The sequence below is a fragment of the Procambarus clarkii genome, chromosome 79, assembly GCF_040958095.1.
Source record: "Procambarus clarkii isolate CNS0578487 chromosome 79, FALCON_Pclarkii_2.0, whole genome shotgun sequence".
NCBI classification, from domain to species: domain Eukaryota; kingdom Metazoa; phylum Arthropoda; class Malacostraca; order Decapoda; family Cambaridae; genus Procambarus; species Procambarus clarkii.
Genome location: NC_091228.1, coordinates 8,922,591 through 8,942,339, shown reverse-complemented (window position 1 = coordinate 8,942,339; position 19,749 = coordinate 8,922,591). Strand labels below are relative to the sequence as shown.

Below are 19,749 nucleotides of genomic sequence, written 5' to 3'. Positions count from 1 at the left end.
CTAAATGAGTCGGATATAAGGGAAGTTAAGTTGGAAGCCCTATTGGGAATGAGTGATCATTGTGTATTGAGCTTTGAGTACCTGGTTGAGCTAGGAATTATCATCCTCAAACAAGAACTGGGAACTAAAGGGCTAGCGTACCGAAAGGGAAACTATGAGGAGATGAATAAATTCCTATGGGATATACATTGGGACACAGAACTCAGAACCAAGTCAGTACAGGACATGATGGACTATGTCACCCAAAAATGTCAGGAGGCTGTAAGCAGGTTTGTCCCAGCCTGACAGGAAAAAACAGAGAAGCAAAGGAAGAATCCGTGGTTTAATAGGGAATGTATGAAAGCAAAGGAGCAGAACAAAAGGGCATGGAGGAACTTCCGTAATAACAGAACACCAGAAAGTAGAGAGAGATACCAGAGAACTAGGAACGAATATATCAGTGTGAGAAGAGCAGCTGAGAAAAGGTATGAAAATGATATAGCTAATAAAGCAAAGACCGAACCAAAGCTACTACACAGTCATATCAGGAGGAAGACAACAGTGAAGGAACAGGTGATGAAACTTAGGGTGGGCGAGGACAGGTACACAGAGAATGACAAAGAGGTGTGTGAAGAACTCAACAAAGGTTCCAGGAGGTCTTTACAATAGAACAGGGATATGTCACAGCGCTAGAAGAGGTGGCAGCAAACCAGGTGACCTTAGATAGGTTCGAAATTACAAGAGATGAGGTCAAGAAGCACCTATTGGAGCTGTATGTGAGAAAAGCTGTTGGGCCGGACGGAATCTCGCCATGGGTATTGAAAGAGTGTGCAGGAGCACTTTGCTTGCCACTCTCCATAGTGTATAGTAGGTCACTGGAAACGGGGGACCTTCCAGAAATATGGAAGACTGCTAATGTAGTACCAATATACAAAAAGGGTGACAGACAAGAGGCACTGAACTACAGGCCAGTGTCCTTAACTTGTATACCATGCAAGGTGATAGAGAAGATTGTGAGAAAAAACCTAGTAACACATCTTGAGAGAAGAGACTTCGTGACAACACATGAACATGGGTTCAGGGAGGGTGAATCTTGCCTTACAGGCTTGATAGAATTCTACGATCAGGTGACAAATATTAGGCAAGAAAGAGAAGGATGGGCGGACTGCATTTTTTTGGACTGTCGGAAAGCCTTTGACATAGTACCCCATGAAAGGTTGATGCATAAGCTGGAGAAACAGGCAGGAGTAACTGGTAGGGCGCTCCAGTGGATAAAGGAGTACCTAAGCAATAGGAAGTAGAGAGTTACAGTGAGGGGTGAGACCTCAGAATGGCGTGAAGTCACCAGTGGAGTCCAACAGGGCTCCGTACTTGGATCTATCCTGTTTTTGATATACGTAAATGATCTCCCAGAAGGTATAGACTCATTCCTCTCAATGTTTGCTGACGACGCCAAAATTATGAGGAGGATTAAGACAGAGGAGGACAGCTTGAGGCTTCAAGAAGACCTGGACAAGCTGCAGGAATGGTCGAACAAATGGTTGTTAGAGTTTAACCCAAGCAAATGCAATGTAATGAAGATAGGGGTAGGAAGCAGGAGACCAGATACAAGGTACCATTTAGGAGATAAAATACTTCAAGAGTCAGAGAGAGAGAAAGACCTGGGGGTGTATATCACGCCAGTCCTGTCCCCTGAAGCTCATATCAAGAGGATAACATCAGCAGCATATGCCAGGTTGGCTCACATAAGAACGGCCTTTAGAAACTTGTGTAAGGAATCTTTCAGAATATTATATACCACATATGTTTGACCAATCCTGGAGTATGCGGCTCCAGCATGGAGTCCATGTCTAGTCAAGCATAAGACTAAATTGGAAAAGGTTCAAAGGTTTGCCACCAGACTAGTACCCGAGCTGAGAGGTATGAGCAACGAGGAGAGACTACGGGAATTAAATCTCACTTCGTTGGAAGACAGAAGAGTTAGGGGGGACATGATCACCACATTCAAGGTTCTCAAGGGAATCGACAGGGTTGATAAAGACAGGCTATTTAACACACGGGGCACACGCACTAGGGGGACACAGGTGGAAATTGAGTGCCCAAATGAGCCACAGAGATATTAGAAAGAACTTTTTTAGTGTCTGAGTGGTTGACAAATGGAATGCATTAGGAAGTGATGTGGTGGAGGCTGACTCCATACACAGTTTCAAGTGTAGATATGATAGAGCCCGATAGGCTCAGGAACCTGTACACCTGTTGATTGACGGTTGAGAGGCGGGACCAAAGAGCCAGAGCTCAACCCCCGCAAGCACAACTAGGTGAGTACAACTAGGTGAGTTCACACCTGACACCCAGCCCACACACCTGACACATAGCCGACACACCTGATACCCAGCTCACACACCTGATACCCAGCCCACACACCTGAAACCCAGCCTACACACCTGATACCCAGCCCACACCCCTGATACTCAGCCCACACACCTGATACCCAGCCCACACACCTGAAACCCAGCCCACATACCTGACACCCAGCCCACACACCTGACACTGAGCCCACACCCCTGATACCCAGCCCACATATGTAAAAATTAAAACACGACGACGTTTCGATCCGTCGTGGACCATCACACATAATGGTCCAGGACCGACCCATGCATCAGGGATTTTTCATTTTCAAATGTTTGGGTTTGGTATTTTTTCTTGAGAAGTAATTACTGAGCTGCGGTAATACTATCAATTAAGCACCCAAACGCTGCTAATTGTCGTTGAAGCAAATAGCAATAACTTTCTTGCTCATGTTTTATTTGGTGTATACTGTATACTACTTCCTGAATCTGATTGATGTTGGTAATTGCAGATTGACAAGAATGATTTGAACCAAACAAGCATTTGGCTTCAGTCTAATCAGAGAAAGGACGGTTGCTTCAACAACACTGGTAAAGTCTTCAGCAAGGCCATGAAAGTGAGTATTTTTCTCATGCATAACACCGATTGAATGAGAATCATTTGGAGAAATGTGGGAATTTGAACCATCATTCTGGTGAGTCCCAAACGCTCTAGAACGCCAGGTCACATCCTGCATTGTTATAAATTATTTCCTTTTTGTAATATTACGCTATTGTAATTTCTTTGTTTATTGGTTTAATGTTAAAAATACAAAAAAAGACGTTCAATAAATATACACCAGTATTATGAAGGAGACTTCAACAAGTTCCATATACATAATGCTGGAATAATGTGATCTGTTGTGGCATTACTCTTTCATGCCACACATGTCACACATGTGTGATATGTCACACGTTGAAGGCTAAAATCTCATTTATGTGGGACTTAAATGAGGAAATTAAATGGACTGGAACTTAATAAATGATACTTTAAAATAAGAATGCAAAATAAATGAACTTATAATTCCTTAGCTTATACAAAGTCCTGCCAATCCTCTTGTCTTAGGATGCTATGTGGGCTTTACTTATTAACACCAGGATACTGATGGAAGAAACACAATGTACCTGTTGGCATTTAAAACACATCAGCATTGTAGTTTACAATGGATTAAATGATAAAATGATAAAACACAGTTCAGTGACTCTAAATACTGGTTCTCTTTTAGTATCAAAAGTTCTGAACACTACACAGTCTAATCTCGCTCTTAAACTGCATACCCAATAACTGAGATCATGTCTAGTAATTATAACAACTAGTTATATGATACAAGCAAGATATTATATGCAAATATGCAAGCACTTATGATAAATTAATCATAAATGTGATAGCAATTGATAATTTATACAGTTGAATTATATTTATATATAGATATTTGTACATATATTCAGAACAAATTGTAAAGATTAAGATGGATGCTCACTTGATTGCTTGATTTTTCCCCTCTACATAACGATTAACAATTTATATGGACATATTAAGGTCATAAGAGCATGCAATTTACCAATTTACACTTTACAAACACTTAATAACTGATGTTTGTAACTAATAATTATCCAGTTATTAACTATAATTACTATTATAATAATAATTGTAATAACTAGTAATAACTAGTAAATAACTAGTTATAACTAATTATTACTAATAATAAGTAATAACTAGTAAATAACTAGTTATAACTAATTATAACTAGTTATTACTAATAACTAGTAATAACTAATAACTATCCAAATTGAGAACTGATGCCCAACTGACCAGTTGCCAGATTCTGATGAGATTAGCCACAGTATTTTAATGATATAACCGCATTACTGCAGTGAATAGATACACGCTGTAGAGTTTTTATGAGGATTAAGCTATCCGTGGTAGTGGTGAGCGGTCAACAGTCAACACATGCTGGAGGGTACCGCTCTCTACACTCGTATTTAGATACATGTATCAGTAATTTGTTCTGATTTATAGTTCACCACCTCCCTGAGTGTCTTAGGGAGCTATTCTGGTGATAATTAGATTGTTTATGTGGTGTTAATCTTATTATAAAAGTCTCAAGCATCGTCACGTGTTCACTCTGTATGTAAACAATGGGTTCTGGGCCTCAAGGCGCTCGTGGACGCTTGCTCTCGGAGGTAGCTCCTCCCTCTCTCAAGTGATAGAGGCCAACATTGAATATGGATTAATAATTGTTAATGTCTAGACAGATTATTGAGAGCAATCGGGATTGAAAGATAAATATGTATTGGATCTAATGATTATAGATAGTACTAGTAGTACAGATTGATTCTTTATTTAAAACTTGAAAATACATCACCGGAAGCCCAAAACATGTTGCAATGGTATTTCAATTAAGACAGCTTCTTATTGAACCTTATTGATCCTTGAAGATACACGAACACAGTCACGTAGGCATCCATAGGCCTAATGGTGGACGTGACCGTTGTGGTATTGTCGTGTAGGATCTAATAGATGATTTTGATATAATTCTGATGTAGGATTCAGATGTATGATATAGAAATAATTATTCTGATGTATTTCATTTCTATGATTATAATAATGATGTAGTTGGCGGAAATTTTCCACACACTGAATGTTTACATACACAATAATCATTTGAAGCACCTTTTTTCCGATCACATGTCTCTCAGCAAATCTCTCCAGAGATTTTTCCCTTTGGTTTGACGTTCTGGACTCCTCATGCGTGGAGTTTCTTACTCTGATCTTTCGCCATCTGTATGGCGAGCTATAAATAAGCTTAAGAATCATAACTGCCTCATTTGTCGCAGGGGCAGTATAAGGTTTCACTCATTTGTATCACTTTATGGTTTGTCTTCAGTTTTTGTGGTCCTCTCTCTTTTAATCTTAGTTGTTTGTTGGTCAACATCATGTGCTGAATACTGTCGCCTCTTTGTAATTCGGTCTAGGAGGAGCTACTTTTGCTGTCCTTCGGTGTCTATACTATCTCGACACTATTTTCCAAATTGTCCCGTGCAATTGTTCACCTTTGGCCTGCTCATTTTACTCCTTGACCATCTTGGTCTCTGGATCAGGGTTTTGTCGTCTCCTCTGTTCTCTTTTGTCCCTTTGGTCTATGACTTCTCATTGGAGGTCTTTGTTTTTGTTGGGCATTGCTTCCAGTTGTGGTGTTGAGAAGCTTCTCGCTCTCCTCTGGAAGTGTGCGTTTTGTTCTTTCGTCCATGGCGTATTTCTTCCTGTTTTTTTTTTTTTGGTCAGATTGAGAAGGTTGGCGTTCAGATGGGTCCTTTGGTTATTGGTCCTTGATTTGTTTGGCAGGGAGTGCATCCTTTGTTGTCTGATTGCAGCACTTCACGGTTTTGTATTTAGAAAGCCGCAGTGTGTCTTTGGGCACGTGTTATTTGGGACCTTGCGACTTTGCCGACAGTATTTTCTAATTTTTCGTGGGCTTCGTTTTTTAAGGGCTCTTTGGATATACCACGAATCATTTCATTACCTGGTTTTCTTGGTCCCTTTGAGCTTGTGTGGACCTTGGAAGGAGTTTCCCTCATATATGTCAAAGATCTACCCACCAAAGGTGGGCTGATCTTTGCTCTCTTCCCTGGTAAGTCCCATTTTTATCTATTCAGAGGTGAGCTACAGGGAGCCACAGTTCAGCCCCCCTCCTAGAAAAACTGCATTATATAAAATGAAACCCCTTTTTCTGAGGGTCATTGGTGGGACCCAATATTTTTTTTTATTTTTTAAAAATAAAACAAATACCAGAACACACAAAACACAAAAGAAATCCGGTACATATATAAAATAATAACGAATAACAGTAAACAGGGACAGTAACAGGAACAGTAAACAGCATCAGGAACAGTTAAAAAAAAAAAAACATACACAAGCGACACATAAAAAATATAACACAATACAGGGCAAAACCCCGATATCCCGACACGGGCATCATAAAAAACAAGTCTAAACAGAACACAGATACGTAGTAACATATAACAGAACACAGAAAAATACATAAATAAAAAACATAAATAACATAAAACACACTCTCAACCGAATACAGAAAACAGACACATAACAAACGTGGATAGATGACCACGCACACAACGCCAACCACACCACGCACACACATTAACAAAGGAGCACAGGACAAACACACAAGACACAAAAATATATACATAGAGACAAAAGCACAGAAAACCCTGAACACGCACACGAAACACCCACGCAAACAACAAGAAAAATACACACACAACCACCCACACCACAACTGCACACCACACACAACAAAACACCCAAATACAAAGAGCATAGGCCAAGGCGGACCAGGACAAAAAAAAAGCTGAAAAACTAAAAAACAAAAAAACTCAGGTCCACGCAGAAGCCGAAAACAGCCCCCAAACCCACACTCCCCATGCACACTGACACACTCGGTGCCCGGAGGCACCAAAACACACCACACACGGACAGGAGCAGCACCACCACAAGGAATACACACACAACCACATGCAACCCCCGCTAAGGAGGCCCAAAGGGACGGGGAAGGGAACACACAGCTAAAGCAACCCCCTGAAACCTCCTCCACACCCCAAACCCATAACAACGCCCCAACCCCTCCCACGACCAATCACCACCGCCCAACCACCGACGCACCGACGCACTCTAAAGCAACCCACTAACATAGACATCCGTAAACCACTGACCAAACTCTGCAGGAAAAGCGCGTTGCAACCAACACCAGGTAAACCACATGCACCCTCACAAAAAAAAAAAAATGCAAGTGACCCCATAACCCTCCCGCCTCCCAACCCACACACAAAACACATAATCCACAAACGAAACACAACGTTTTGCACACCCTCTGCGAACAACCCAGAAAATGCAAGAACAAAAACTGCAAAACACCACTCTGACACTCCGGTCCACAAAACACCTCCAGGACATCCTGATACCAGGTAAACCCTGCAACTGGTCACAAAAATAAAAGACATGCACCTGCGATTCACTAAAGCCACAGTGCACACACGCCTCAGAATCACGCAAGCCAAGCAAACAAAACCGTTCACTTGTCACCAGCGACAAATGCAGAAACTGCAACATTAACTCCCGCTGCTGAGGCGCCAAGACCCTCCCCCTCAAACACGACCAGATTCCACCCCAATCCAACAGGGTAACAAGTCCTCCACTCGAGGCAACCCGAGACAACAACACCCCATATACAGCCTTACACGAAAAGGAAAACAAAAAGGGATGACGGCAGAGCGCCCGAAGAACCTCCACGGCCCAAGAATAAACAGGGGGTAAACAAAGCTACCTCCCAACTAACCTCCAAATTAACCAAGCAAAGCAACTGAACCGAATGGAGCAGAAAAAAAAACAGCGCATTTAACCCCCCCCCCCCCCCGCCCAGAATCAGCCCCTGACACAGCGAGACCCAGAAGAGGGCCCTGGCCTTAGTAAAGACGTCGGGAATACCAACACCTCCCTCCCTCACCCCTAACACCAGCGTCGAATGACATACCGGCTGATAATGACCACACCACACATATTTGTACACCAGCCTCTCCTGATCCAAGGCCTTCAGGCGATCCAAAGGAAAACACCGAGCCATCAACCACCACACTCGCAACAGAACCTTACACGTAACAACCAACGCCCGCTGGTAGATCGTCTACTGACGACACAACAATAACCCAACCGCAACCCCAACTGAACGAGAGACAGCTCCCCAATTCCACTCCAAGGAATGGTCATAAGAGGCAAACCAGGTAACCCCAAAAACCCGAAGCGACAAGACCACCGGAAACCCCGACCCTCCCTACACCAGGCGGGAGGCCCACTCACCGATACCCATCAAACACAACTTTGCAGGATTTGCCCCCGTGGCAGACTCAACCCGCAGGAGAACGTCCTGAACAGCACCAACCGAACCCACTGAAGCCACAAACAAAACGGTATCGTCAGCATACCTGCAAATAGGCTGCCGAAGACCCAAAGGCAGAAGAGGAGGCACAATCAAGGAACATGCCTTGACCGCCCGAAAAAGACGTTCCTGAAAAATCACATACAAGAGCATAGACATGGGGCACCCCTGATGCACAGAACGGCAAATCGAAAAAAGGAACTAAAAAACCCATTCACACAAACGCGACTGTGACACCTGGCATACAACATGCGCACCCAATCTACAAACATCGACGGAAACCCAAACCGATCCATCGCACGGAACTCAAACGTCAACGACACCCAATTGAAGGCCTTCGATCAGTCCAAGCTGATCATCGCCGCTGAAAAGCGATACTCGGACGCGTACAGAAGCATGTCACGAATCAAAGAATTGCAATTCCCAAGGGCACGACTAGAAACACCACAAAACTGCTCTACAGAGAACACCGACGCCCGACAACTCCACAGCGACAAGCTAAAACCTTAGACAAAATCTTATAATCAACATTGAAAAGCGTAATAGGCCTCCAATTCGAAAAAAAAACTGCAAATCGCTCGGCTTCGGGAGCAGCCGCACGATCCCGTCACAATAGGAGTCAGGCAGGGCACCCACCTGCAGACAAGCCTGCACCACATCCAAAAGGACCTCCCCCAACACATCCCAAAAGGTAATATAGAACTCAACGGGAAGGCCATCCACACCGGGCACCTTTCCCGTATGAAACGACTGGACCTCATCCAGAAGTTCCCCCAACGAAACATCCCTCACCAAGCGGGCACAGTCCGCCTCTGACAAACCAGGGTACACCCATCCAAAAACAAATCTGCGAGCACACCATCCCCTTGCACCGCCCCATAGAGCGCCTTCAATTCCCGCCGCATGTAAAGCAGAACCCCCTCCATGCAAGAAAAAACAGAACCATCAGGCGGCCGAAGGCCCGTAAGAAGAACAGAATCCCTCGCAGCCTTCTGACACCCTAAAAGAAAGGGGAAGAGCCTCTCCCATCCACACGCTCAGCCACACGAGCACGCACCCGAACACCTTCAGCCAACTCTGTATGCAACCTACAAATACGCTCCTTACACTCAAAAATCTCCCCAAAGCAGTCAACCCCAGCATTCAACCGCACATGCACACTAGAGTCGAGCCTGAAGCAACCCGCAGCAGGCCAAACCTCCTGGCTGCCTCCTGCTTAGCGACAACGCCTAAAAACCTCCAACACTTCACCTTACACCACTCCCACCAAAGGAAGAGAGAAGAGAAGGCAGCACTCCAGGCAAGGATCCCAACCAACCAGACCCAAAACTGGGCACATATACGCGGACAACGTAACAACCAACAATTAAGTTTCTACCAACCCAGACCTGACTCTGAACACCAACAAGGACCACCAACAAACAATGATCAGACAAAGATTTTCAGAATGAAATAATTGAAAGTAAGTTATGTGTTAGGAACTGATGATTGAATTTGCAAGAACATGCAGTAGAGTTCAACACTCAGGCGATCCTATAACAATATGTTATCACATTTCTAACAGGGAGGAATTGATGGAATTGACTCTCCCGTGCCTCTAACAGCCTATGTGATGATTGCTCTCCTGGAGGCCAATGACAAGTCATGCAGCCAGGCCGACTGTTTGGCTGCCCAGTGTCTACAAGCAGACTCCTCCTCTGACCTCTACGTTATGGCGCTCAAAGCCTATGCTTTCGCCTTGGCTAAGCTTCCTGAAGCCGAAGTAATTCTCCAGAAATTGCTGGAACAAGCTGTTGTGACAAAGAACTCCACTCACTGGGAGCTGCCCAAGGGACCAGGTATAATCGGGGGAAGAAGGGTATAAGGTGTTACCTTAGTAAGTGCGTAAGCATTATATTTATTTTCTCTTTAACTTTGCTTACGAATGAATAATCTTGTTGGTTGTACTGACAAGTAGTTATGGTTATAATTTTAGGCGAGCTTGATAGGCCTTAAATAAAGCTATAATCAAAAACAAAATTGAGATGAATGTCATTCATTATTGTTTTATTAAATGCAACTCCTAGAATAATTTATATTTGAAAATAAACACAGGTAAATCAATATAAATATATCTAATCAAAGAACCCGTGTATTGTGGCTTGATATTTGCAGCCTAATCAAAATAATCACGTAATAAATTTTGTTCGGTTAAAAAGAAGTTTTAAAAAGAACTTTAGTTTTAAGATGATTGTTTACAGCATTTGTTTTAATTTATTTTACATTTCATTCACGTAGACCATCAGAGCCTCGAACCAAATGCCACAAAAGCAGACAACTTTAGTTCTACCAACCAGGCTACAAGCACCACAACTGGTATCTGACTGAAAAACCAGCTGTCTCTCTGAGCTCCTCCCTTATTGTGGGTGCTCGTAGCTTGGTTGGTAGAACAAGTCTTCTGCTTTGGTGGTTCTGGGTTCGAGGCTCTGATGGTCAAAGCGAAAAAAAATTATTATCTACGTGTCTTGTGGTCAGGGATATATTTTACCTGTGTCCAAATGATTGATATGTTTCATACAACAATTACGTATTGCATAATCAGGCAAGACGAAGGCTGTAGGGGTGGAAACAGCTGGCTACGCCATCATGGCCATGATGACCCTTGACCCTAAACAATACGAGCAGCAGGCTAGGAAGGTGGTCAAGTGGATCACGGCGCAGAGGAATGGCCAAGGAGGATTCTATTCCACACAGGTAATATTCTCCTTCGTTACCCACATGCCTTGCCTATACAACCATCATTGTTACCCACATGTCTTGCCTATACAACCATCATTGTTACCCACATGTCTTGCCTATACAACCATCATTGTTACCCACATGTCTTGCCTATACAACCATCATCGTTACCCAACATGTCTTGCCTATACAACCATCATTGTTACCCAACATGTCTTGCCTATACAACCATCATATTTACCCACATGTCTTGCCTATACAACCATCATTGTTACCCAACATGTCTTGCCTATACAACCATCGTCGTTACCCAACATGTCTTGCCTATACAACCATCATTGTTACCCAACATGTCTTGCCTATACAACCATCATTGTTACCCACATGTCTTGCCTTTACAACCATCATTGTTACCCACATGTCTTGCCTATACAACCATCATTGTTACCCCACATGTCTTGCCTATACAACCATCATTGTTACCCACATGTCTTGCCTATACAACCAACCATTTTATTGCATGGAAATTTAGCAGAATTTTGTTTACTTTCATGTTCTTTAGCAATAGAAGAACTCGTATAATTTCTTTTGAACAAAAGAAATGATGATATGAAAGAAACTGACAAAGAAATATACACAAGTTGAGCACTGTGGAGCGGAAAAACATATTTCTGGGCTGTCCTCTATGTAGCAGCCCAGTGTATTAAGTCCTTGTACCACAGAACCTTCAGTGTATTAAGACTTTGTACCACAGAACTCCCAGTGTATTAATTAAGTCCTTGTATCACAGAACCCCTAGTGTATTAAGTCCTTGTACCACAGAACTCCCTGTGTATTAACTCCTTGTACCACAGAACTCCCTGTGTATTAAGTCCTTGTACCACAGAACTCCCATTGTATTAAGCCCATGTACCACAGAACCCCCAGTGTATTAATCCCTAGTGCCACACAACCCCCAGTGTATTAAGTCCTTATACCACAGAACCCCCAGTGTATTAAGTCCTTATACCACAGAACCCCCAGTGTATTAAGTCCTTGTTCCACAGTCCCCGCGAGCTCCAGATGTTAAGGTGCAGTAGACGGCTGTCTGGTGTTGCTCCCTCGGTGGTGGTAGCGGCGGAGTCTGAGCCTTGCTTTTATTCTGTGGTTTCCTTCATGTGTTTTAGGGATGTGTTAGGATAAGTGGAAGCCACTGTTTTGTGCTGCTTTTCTGTCTTCTTCCCGTTATTTGTGTTTAGAGTTGGATTTGTAACCTTAAATAAGGAAATCAGGGGTCTGGTGGTACTGGCGGTGTGACTCGAGTGCTTCACTATAGTCTTGATGGTTGTCATGTTTCATGAGGGGCCCCTTACATTCTGACCTGCCACCGGTAGTTGACTTTTGGAGTTCTTTATCCATGCTCTCCTCTTAAGTGGTGTAGGAAACTCGGTCGTTATTCACGTGTTGCCTGCCATGTTTTGTGAAATATATGATCTATTCTGAGGTTATCTTGAGATGATTTCGTTGGTTAGCGTCCCCGCTCCCCGGTCCTCAACCAGGCCTCCTTTTTGTTACACATCCCCAGGAAACAACCCGTAGCAGGTGTCTAACTTCTCAGGCACCTATTTACTGCTAGGTAACAGTGGCATCTGGGTGATAGAAACATTTTGCCCATTTGTCTCCACCTCCACCGGAATCGAACCCGGAACCTCAGGACTATGAATCCGAAGTGCTGTCCACCCAGCTGTCAGGTGCCTGACAGGCATAATGGCGCCCTGACAGATGGGCATGATGTAGGCATAAAGTTTATACCGAAGTAGTGTGAAAATGTTATACTGCAATGAGTACTGGGAAGACGGGACACCATGAGTGTAGCTCTCATCCTGGAACTACACTTAGATAATTATCCTGTCCACTGGCTGGTGTTCACTGTTACATGGATTTCTCGCTGAGTATACAGATAAAATATCAGCCCCTTCGACTCCTGTCTGGGTCCTCACTTCAGGTGTGTGTGTTGCCTGTACCTGGGATGTCTCGTCACACACAGGCAGGACTAGCCTTGTTGCAGGTACTCACCTAGTTGTACTCACCTAGTTGTGCTTGCGGGGGTTGAGCTCTGGCTCTTTGGTCCCGCCTCTCAACTGTCAATCAACAGGTGTACAGGTTCCTGAGCCTATTGGGCTCTATCATATCTACACTTGAAACTGTGTATGGAGTCAGCCTCCACCACATCACTTCCTAATGCATTCCATTTGTCAACCACTCTGACACTAAAAAAGTTCTTTCTAATATCTCTGTGGCTCATTTGGGCACTCAGTTTCCACCTGTGTCCCCTAGTGCGTGTGCCTCTTGTGTTAAACAGCCTGTCTTTATCAACCCTGTCAATTCCCTTGAGGATCTTGAATGTGGTGATCATGTCCCCCCTAACTCTTCTGTCTTCCAACGAAGTGAGGTTTAATTCCCGTAGTCTCTCCTCGTAGCTCATACCTCTCAGCTCGGGTACTAGTCTGGTGGCAAACCTTTGAACCTTTTCCATTTTAGTCTTATGCTTGACTAGACATGGACTCCATGCTGGTGCCGCATACTCCAGGATTGGTCTGACATATGTGGTATATAATGTTCTGAAAGATTCCTTACACAAGTTTCTAAAGGCCGTTCTTATGTTAGCCAACCTGGCATATGCTGCTGCTGTTATCCTCTTGATATGAGCATCAGGGGACAGGTCTGGCGTGATATCAACCCCCAGGTCTTTCTCTCTCTCGGACTCTTGAAGTATTTCATCTCCCAAGTGATACCTTGTATCTGGTCTCCTGCTTCCTACCCCTATCTTCATTACATTACATTTGCTTGGATTAAACTCTAACAGCCATTTGTTCGACCATTCCTGCAGCTTGTCCAGGTCTTCTTGAAGCCTCAAGCTGTCCTCCTCTCTCTTAATCCTTCTCATAATTTTGGCGTCGTCAGCAAACATTGAGAGGAATGAGTCTATACCCTCTGGGAGATCATTTACGTATATCAGAAACAGGATAGGTCCAAGTACAGAGCCGTGTGGGACTCCACTGGTGACTTCATGCCAGTCAGAGGTCTCACCCCTCACTGTAACTCTCTGCTTCCTATTGTTTAGGTACTCCCTTATCCACTTGAACGCCCTACCAGTTACTCCTGCCTGTTTCTCTAGCTTATGCATCAACCTTTTATGGGGTACTGTGTCAAAGGCTTTCCGACAGTCCACAAAAATGCAGTCCGCCCACCTTTCTCTTTCTTGTTTAATCTTTGTCACCTGATCGTAGAATTCTATCAATCCTGTAAGGCAAGATTTACCCTCCCTGAACCCATGTTGATGGGTTGTCACGAAGTCTCTTCTCTCCAGATGTGTTACTAGTTTTTTTCTCACAATCTTCTCCATCACATTGCATGGTATACAAGTTAAGGACACTGGCCTGTAGTTCAGTGCCTCTTGTCTGTCACCCTTTTTGTATATTGGTACTACATTAGCAGTCTTCCATATTTCTGGTAGGTCCCCCGTTTCCAGTGACCTACTATACACTATGGAGTGTGGTAGGCAAAGTGCTCCTGCACACTCTTTCAATACCCATGGCGAGATTCCATCCGGCCCAACAGCTTTTCCCACATCCAGCTCCAATAGGTTCTTCTTGACCTCATCTCCTGTAATTTCGAACCTATCCAAGGTCACCTGGTTTGCTGCCACCTCTTCTAGCGCCGCGACATCTCCCTGTTCTATTGTAAAGACCTCCTGGAACCTTTTGTTGAGTTCTTCACACACCTCTTTGTCATTCTCTGTGTACCTGTCCTCGCCCACCCTAAGTTTCATCACCTGTTCCTTCACTGTTGTCTTCCTCCTGATGTGACTGTGTAGTAGCTTTGGTTCGGTCTTGGCTTTTAGCTATATAATTTTCATACCTTTTCTCAGCTGCTCTTCTCACACTGACATACTCGTTCCTGGTTCTCTGGTATCTCTCTCTACTTTCTGGTGTTCTGTTATTACGGAAGTTCCTCCATGCCCTTTTGTTCTGCTCCTTTGCTTTCATACATTCCTTATTAAACCACGGATTCTTCCTTTGCTTCTCTGTTTTTTCCTGTCGGACTGGGACAAACCTGCTTACAGCCTCCTGACATTTTTGGGTGACATAGTCCATCATGTCTTGTACGGACTTGGTTCCGAGTTCTGTGTCCCAATGTATATCCCATAGGAATTTATTCATTTCCTCATAGTTTTCCTTTCGGTACGCCAGCCCTTTGGTTCCCAGTTCTTTTTTGGGGGTGATAATTCCTAGCTCAACCAGGTACTCAAAGCTCAATACACTATGATCACTCATTCCCAATAGGGCTTCCAACTTAACTTCCCTTATATCCGACTCATTTAGGGTAAATATCAGATCAAGCAAGGCTGGTTCATCCCCTCCTCTCATTCAGGTGGTACTTCAGGTGTGTGTGTTGCCTGTACTCGGGACGTGACGGGTGCACCACATCTCCACACATGTCTAGAATAACTGTAAACAATACTAAAGAGGTCCCTCTCTTCTACTAATTTAATTTACATAATGGAGCGGTACTTGGGAATGTGGCAACAGCGAGAAGTTTGCCGTATTTTGTGAGTTGTGTTGCTGAGACAACACTAGCTCCTTGTCTTGATAGTGTTTAGGTGGAAAATGTTTAAGGTTGACTGCAAAACATGTTTGTATGAACAAGATGGATATTACATTTGTGAAATTTGTCTGCATATTAAAAACGAATGGAACCTTAGCTAATTAAGAAATTAATATTGCTAACCAAATGTAAGAGTTAGGGTAGTTTGATGGTGAGAGCTGTGGGTTAGGTAATATGAGAAACAGAAGTACTTTGAGAATATCAGCATGAAGAGGGGATTGTGCGAAGCAAGTGGTTGGCATTACACAATACTTGCACCTGTACATATATTACTTGTAATTGCTCAACGGAATTATGTTTACTGAAACTTTTCCAAATCTATGGTGTTGAATCTGAAACTAACACGTAGGTACATAATGAAACATATTTTCAGTTAAAGGAAGCATCGTGAATGTTAGGGGAAAATCATAATTGAAAAATGTCTCTACTAACAGGACGTTTTGTCCCCATTATGCAGGATACGGTGGTGGCCCTCCAGGCGCTGGCACTGTACGAGACCCACTTGTACCAGGGACCTCTGAACGTGGTGGCAACGGTGACAGCTAGCGGCTTGGCACACCCCTTCACCGTCACCGACGACAACAAACTGCTGCAGCAGTTGGTAAAGCTGCCCACTGTTCCCACCAAGGTCTCCATCACTATGGAGGGCCAGGGATGTGCTGTCTTGCAGGTGAGCTTACTCTGTTAGTCTTTCTGTGTACGTGTGTTTGTGGCTGTGTGAGTGTATGTGTCTGTGCGTGTGTCTGTCGCTGTGTGAGTGTATGTGTGAGTGTGTCTGTGTACGTGTGTCTGTGGCTGTGTGTGCGTATGTGTGTCGCTGTGTGAGTGTATGTGTGAGTGTGTCTGTGTACGTGTGTCTGTGGCTGTGTGAGTGTGTCTGTCGCTGTGTGAGTGTATGTCAGTGCGTGTGTACGTGTGTCTGTGGTTGTGTGTTTACTAGTTGTGTTTTTACGGGGGTTGAGCTATGCTCTTTCGGCCCGCCTCTCAACTGTCAATCAACTGTTTACTAACTACTTTTTTTTTTCCACACCACACACACACACACACACCCCAGGAAGCAGCCCGTGACAGCTGACTAACTCCCAGGTACCTATTTACTGCTAGGTAACAGCCCAGGAAACACAAATCATCTACACAACGTTCGCCTATCTCTTCCCATAGGTGTGGGAATGATTTGCATTGAGAATGGTGCAGGAGAGCCTTTGAGAAACTTTTACTCAAAAAATCCAAACACAAAGGTTTAATTATAAATAGTTTTTCTACAATTATTTTCTTCCAAATGTAAAACAAATAGTTTTTACATGTTTAAATATAAAATTTATGGTGTTTTTTTGTAAAATTCATTAATAAATTGTGAATGATATATATTGGCTGAGTGAAACCTTTAAAATCCATTTAGTTATAATATGAACAGAAAAAAGTAGTTTTCCAAATTTTCTAAAAATCGCTCTTTTTAACACAATTTGACTCCTTATGCATTCCACTAAACACTATATCATGTTTAAATATATAATTTATGTATTATTCCCTAAAATAATTTATATAAATTATATAAGTTGCTGGAAAGTGGTGTGAAAGAATCTGAAAACTTTTTGTTGTGTTATAATTGGAATGTTCTTATTAACTATGTCTCAAGTTCACAGTTTATCAAACAAGAATATTAACATTCGTCAACTCTTAAAATCTTATATGTTATAGTTGCTGGTGCAAAATGGGTGAATCTTTATAGGAACAGCTAGTATCTATATATCACAAATGGTGTTTTCCCAAACTCAAACAATGTAGGGTTTATTATTCTACACATATTTCTAATGACTCTTAGATGTTTACATTCTCTGAAGTATAATTGTGAAGGCTGTGTCCATCACTCTCAACACAGATTCTTAAACTCCTCTCTGCAGGTTCAACTATATAATTAGTTTCCATTTTGAATCTCCATGGACATTTGTATCCAAAATGAAACCAATGTGGTTTCCTTCAGCGCCTTCAGCCAGCACATTTGCTCATTCATTTCCACAGATTCCAACATGGGAGGGGATTTACAGAAATTTGTATATTCATATTGTTATATATTAAAAATATGAATGCAGTTCAATATGATAAGACAAATACATGAGTTTATGATAAATTCGTTTTCTGTGATATACCATTGATATGCTCTTTTTTTCTTTAAACGGCAGACTGAACTAAAGTGCTCACATCAACAGATTTGATGTATAAATGGTCAACGCTCAACAGAGTTAGTATAAATGTATTAGTATAAATCTTACTTGTCTCATTGTTAATTCACATTCAATGTCAACTTGTGGTTTTGATGTGGCACGTTTGGCCAAGTCACCCCACCCCATTATGCACCCCATACCCATCTTGTGGGCGGTTGTGGAAAGGGTTACAGAGGCACATAATGGGCTCAGGGACTGAACCCCACAATTCATTTAGCTAAGCAAGTTACAATCTTGATGAGCTAGTTACAAAATTCAATATAAGTCATCACATCAACAATGGGTTCGAGATCGACCTCAAGTACAGGTTCTAAATTAAGCAACTGACATATGTGGAGAGCTAGTATCAAAATTTATATGTTTGTCCTGCACACCGCCCCCCATCCAGTGGGCAGCGGTGGATAGGTTACAATCACTTAGTTGTTATCTATAGTTAGCAAACTGGGGATATTTGGCTAAAATTTCTGGTAGCAGATCATTTTGAATGAAATATTGACACATCGCTGGAACATTGGTTATAGAATTGTCTCTAAATTCATGTATCTTTTCGCACTCCATCACATAGTGACGGAGGGTGTGCGAATAATTTTGTTGACACAGTTTACATTTGGTCAGGTCTACATCAGCAGATAATGAGAATTCCCAGAGATACTTGTAACCGAGTCTAAGCCGAGCAGTAGTAACATCTAGAAGTCTGCTGATTTTATTGGATGATCCATAGATGTGTGGCTCCTCTTGTATGATAGTATGATGATAGATGGAATTACTAGTTCCAGTTTCCAGTTTAATTCCAGTTTCTAGGCAGGCGATGAGTACTCACAATAACCTTAATTAAGCGTCAAAACAAAAATGTGTATACTCTTTTTACTCTCCTGACCTTAGTTCTCGAGCTATGTATTTCATTTTGGTACCAACGTGTTCGCAATAACATTCTCTAGAAGAACATCAGTAAAAACGGTCACCAAAAGTTATATGAATACCAGCACCCAATAAATACCTACGTAGATGACTCGCCGTGAGTGCCCAAGAGCAACAAAATGTTTTTACTCTTGGGATTGTTATCACTTTCACACTTGTCCTACAGCGTTAATTTTGGTATCAATGTACTCGCAATGAAATTCCCAACACGGTGATATGAATATAAACGTAGAATAATGGTCGCTGCCCACCCGCAAGAGTGTGGGAAGTGGTGGAACTTTTACCCAGTATTGGTGACACGACGACACATGGGCGATACAGCGCTTTGAAAGTTTATAATTATTTCACTGTCCTGACATTATTATTGTATGTACGTCATTCATTTTTGTGCCAATGTTTTCGCAATAGAATGTTCTATGAGCCCGTAGGTAAAAAAGAGCAACAAAGCGTAATATAGAATAGCACCATATATAAAACAACGCTGGTACATATCAGTGAGCGTCAAACACACACGAAATGTGTGTGTTTGATGGTGGTCAAACGATGTTTGATGTGTTTGATCAGGTGATGTCCTGATCCGCCTAATTAAAGTATGAATTATGTTGAGAAAAAATAAGAAAAAAGGGAAAAAACAGGGGTGGGAGAAACATGACAGAAAAAGAGTAAAAATACAATTTGGTCAACAAAACAGCATTGTTTAAAATAAAAGATATGGATTGACATTTTGGTGGTTAGGTAGGTTACATTGAGTTAATTAGGTAGTACTTAGTGTTTATCTGTTATAGATAGGAGCTGCATGCCTGGTATGGGCCAATAGGCCTTCTGCAGTTACCTTTGTTTTTATGTTTTTGCCCTGTAACCTAAATGGTTAGAGAGGCACATATATGGGCTTAGGGACTGAACCCCACACTACATTTAGCTAAGCTG

At 42.6% G+C, this 19,749-nt stretch overlaps 1 protein-coding gene across 1 annotated transcript in view; it reads left to right on the top strand.

The window, feature by feature from the left end:
- LOC123764584 (murinoglobulin-1-like) overlaps nt 1–16,370 on the top strand; it is a 111,308-nt gene extending 94,938 nt beyond the window's left edge. The window contains 4 exon segments of the mRNA XM_069314656.1: nt 2,840–2,944; nt 9,882–10,155; nt 10,899–11,050; nt 16,140–16,370. Coding sequence (XP_069170757.1) covers nt 2,840–2,944; nt 9,882–10,155; nt 10,899–11,050; nt 16,140–16,370 — 762 coding nt within the window.
- The last annotated feature ends 3,379 nt before the right edge of the window (nt 16,371–19,749 follow it).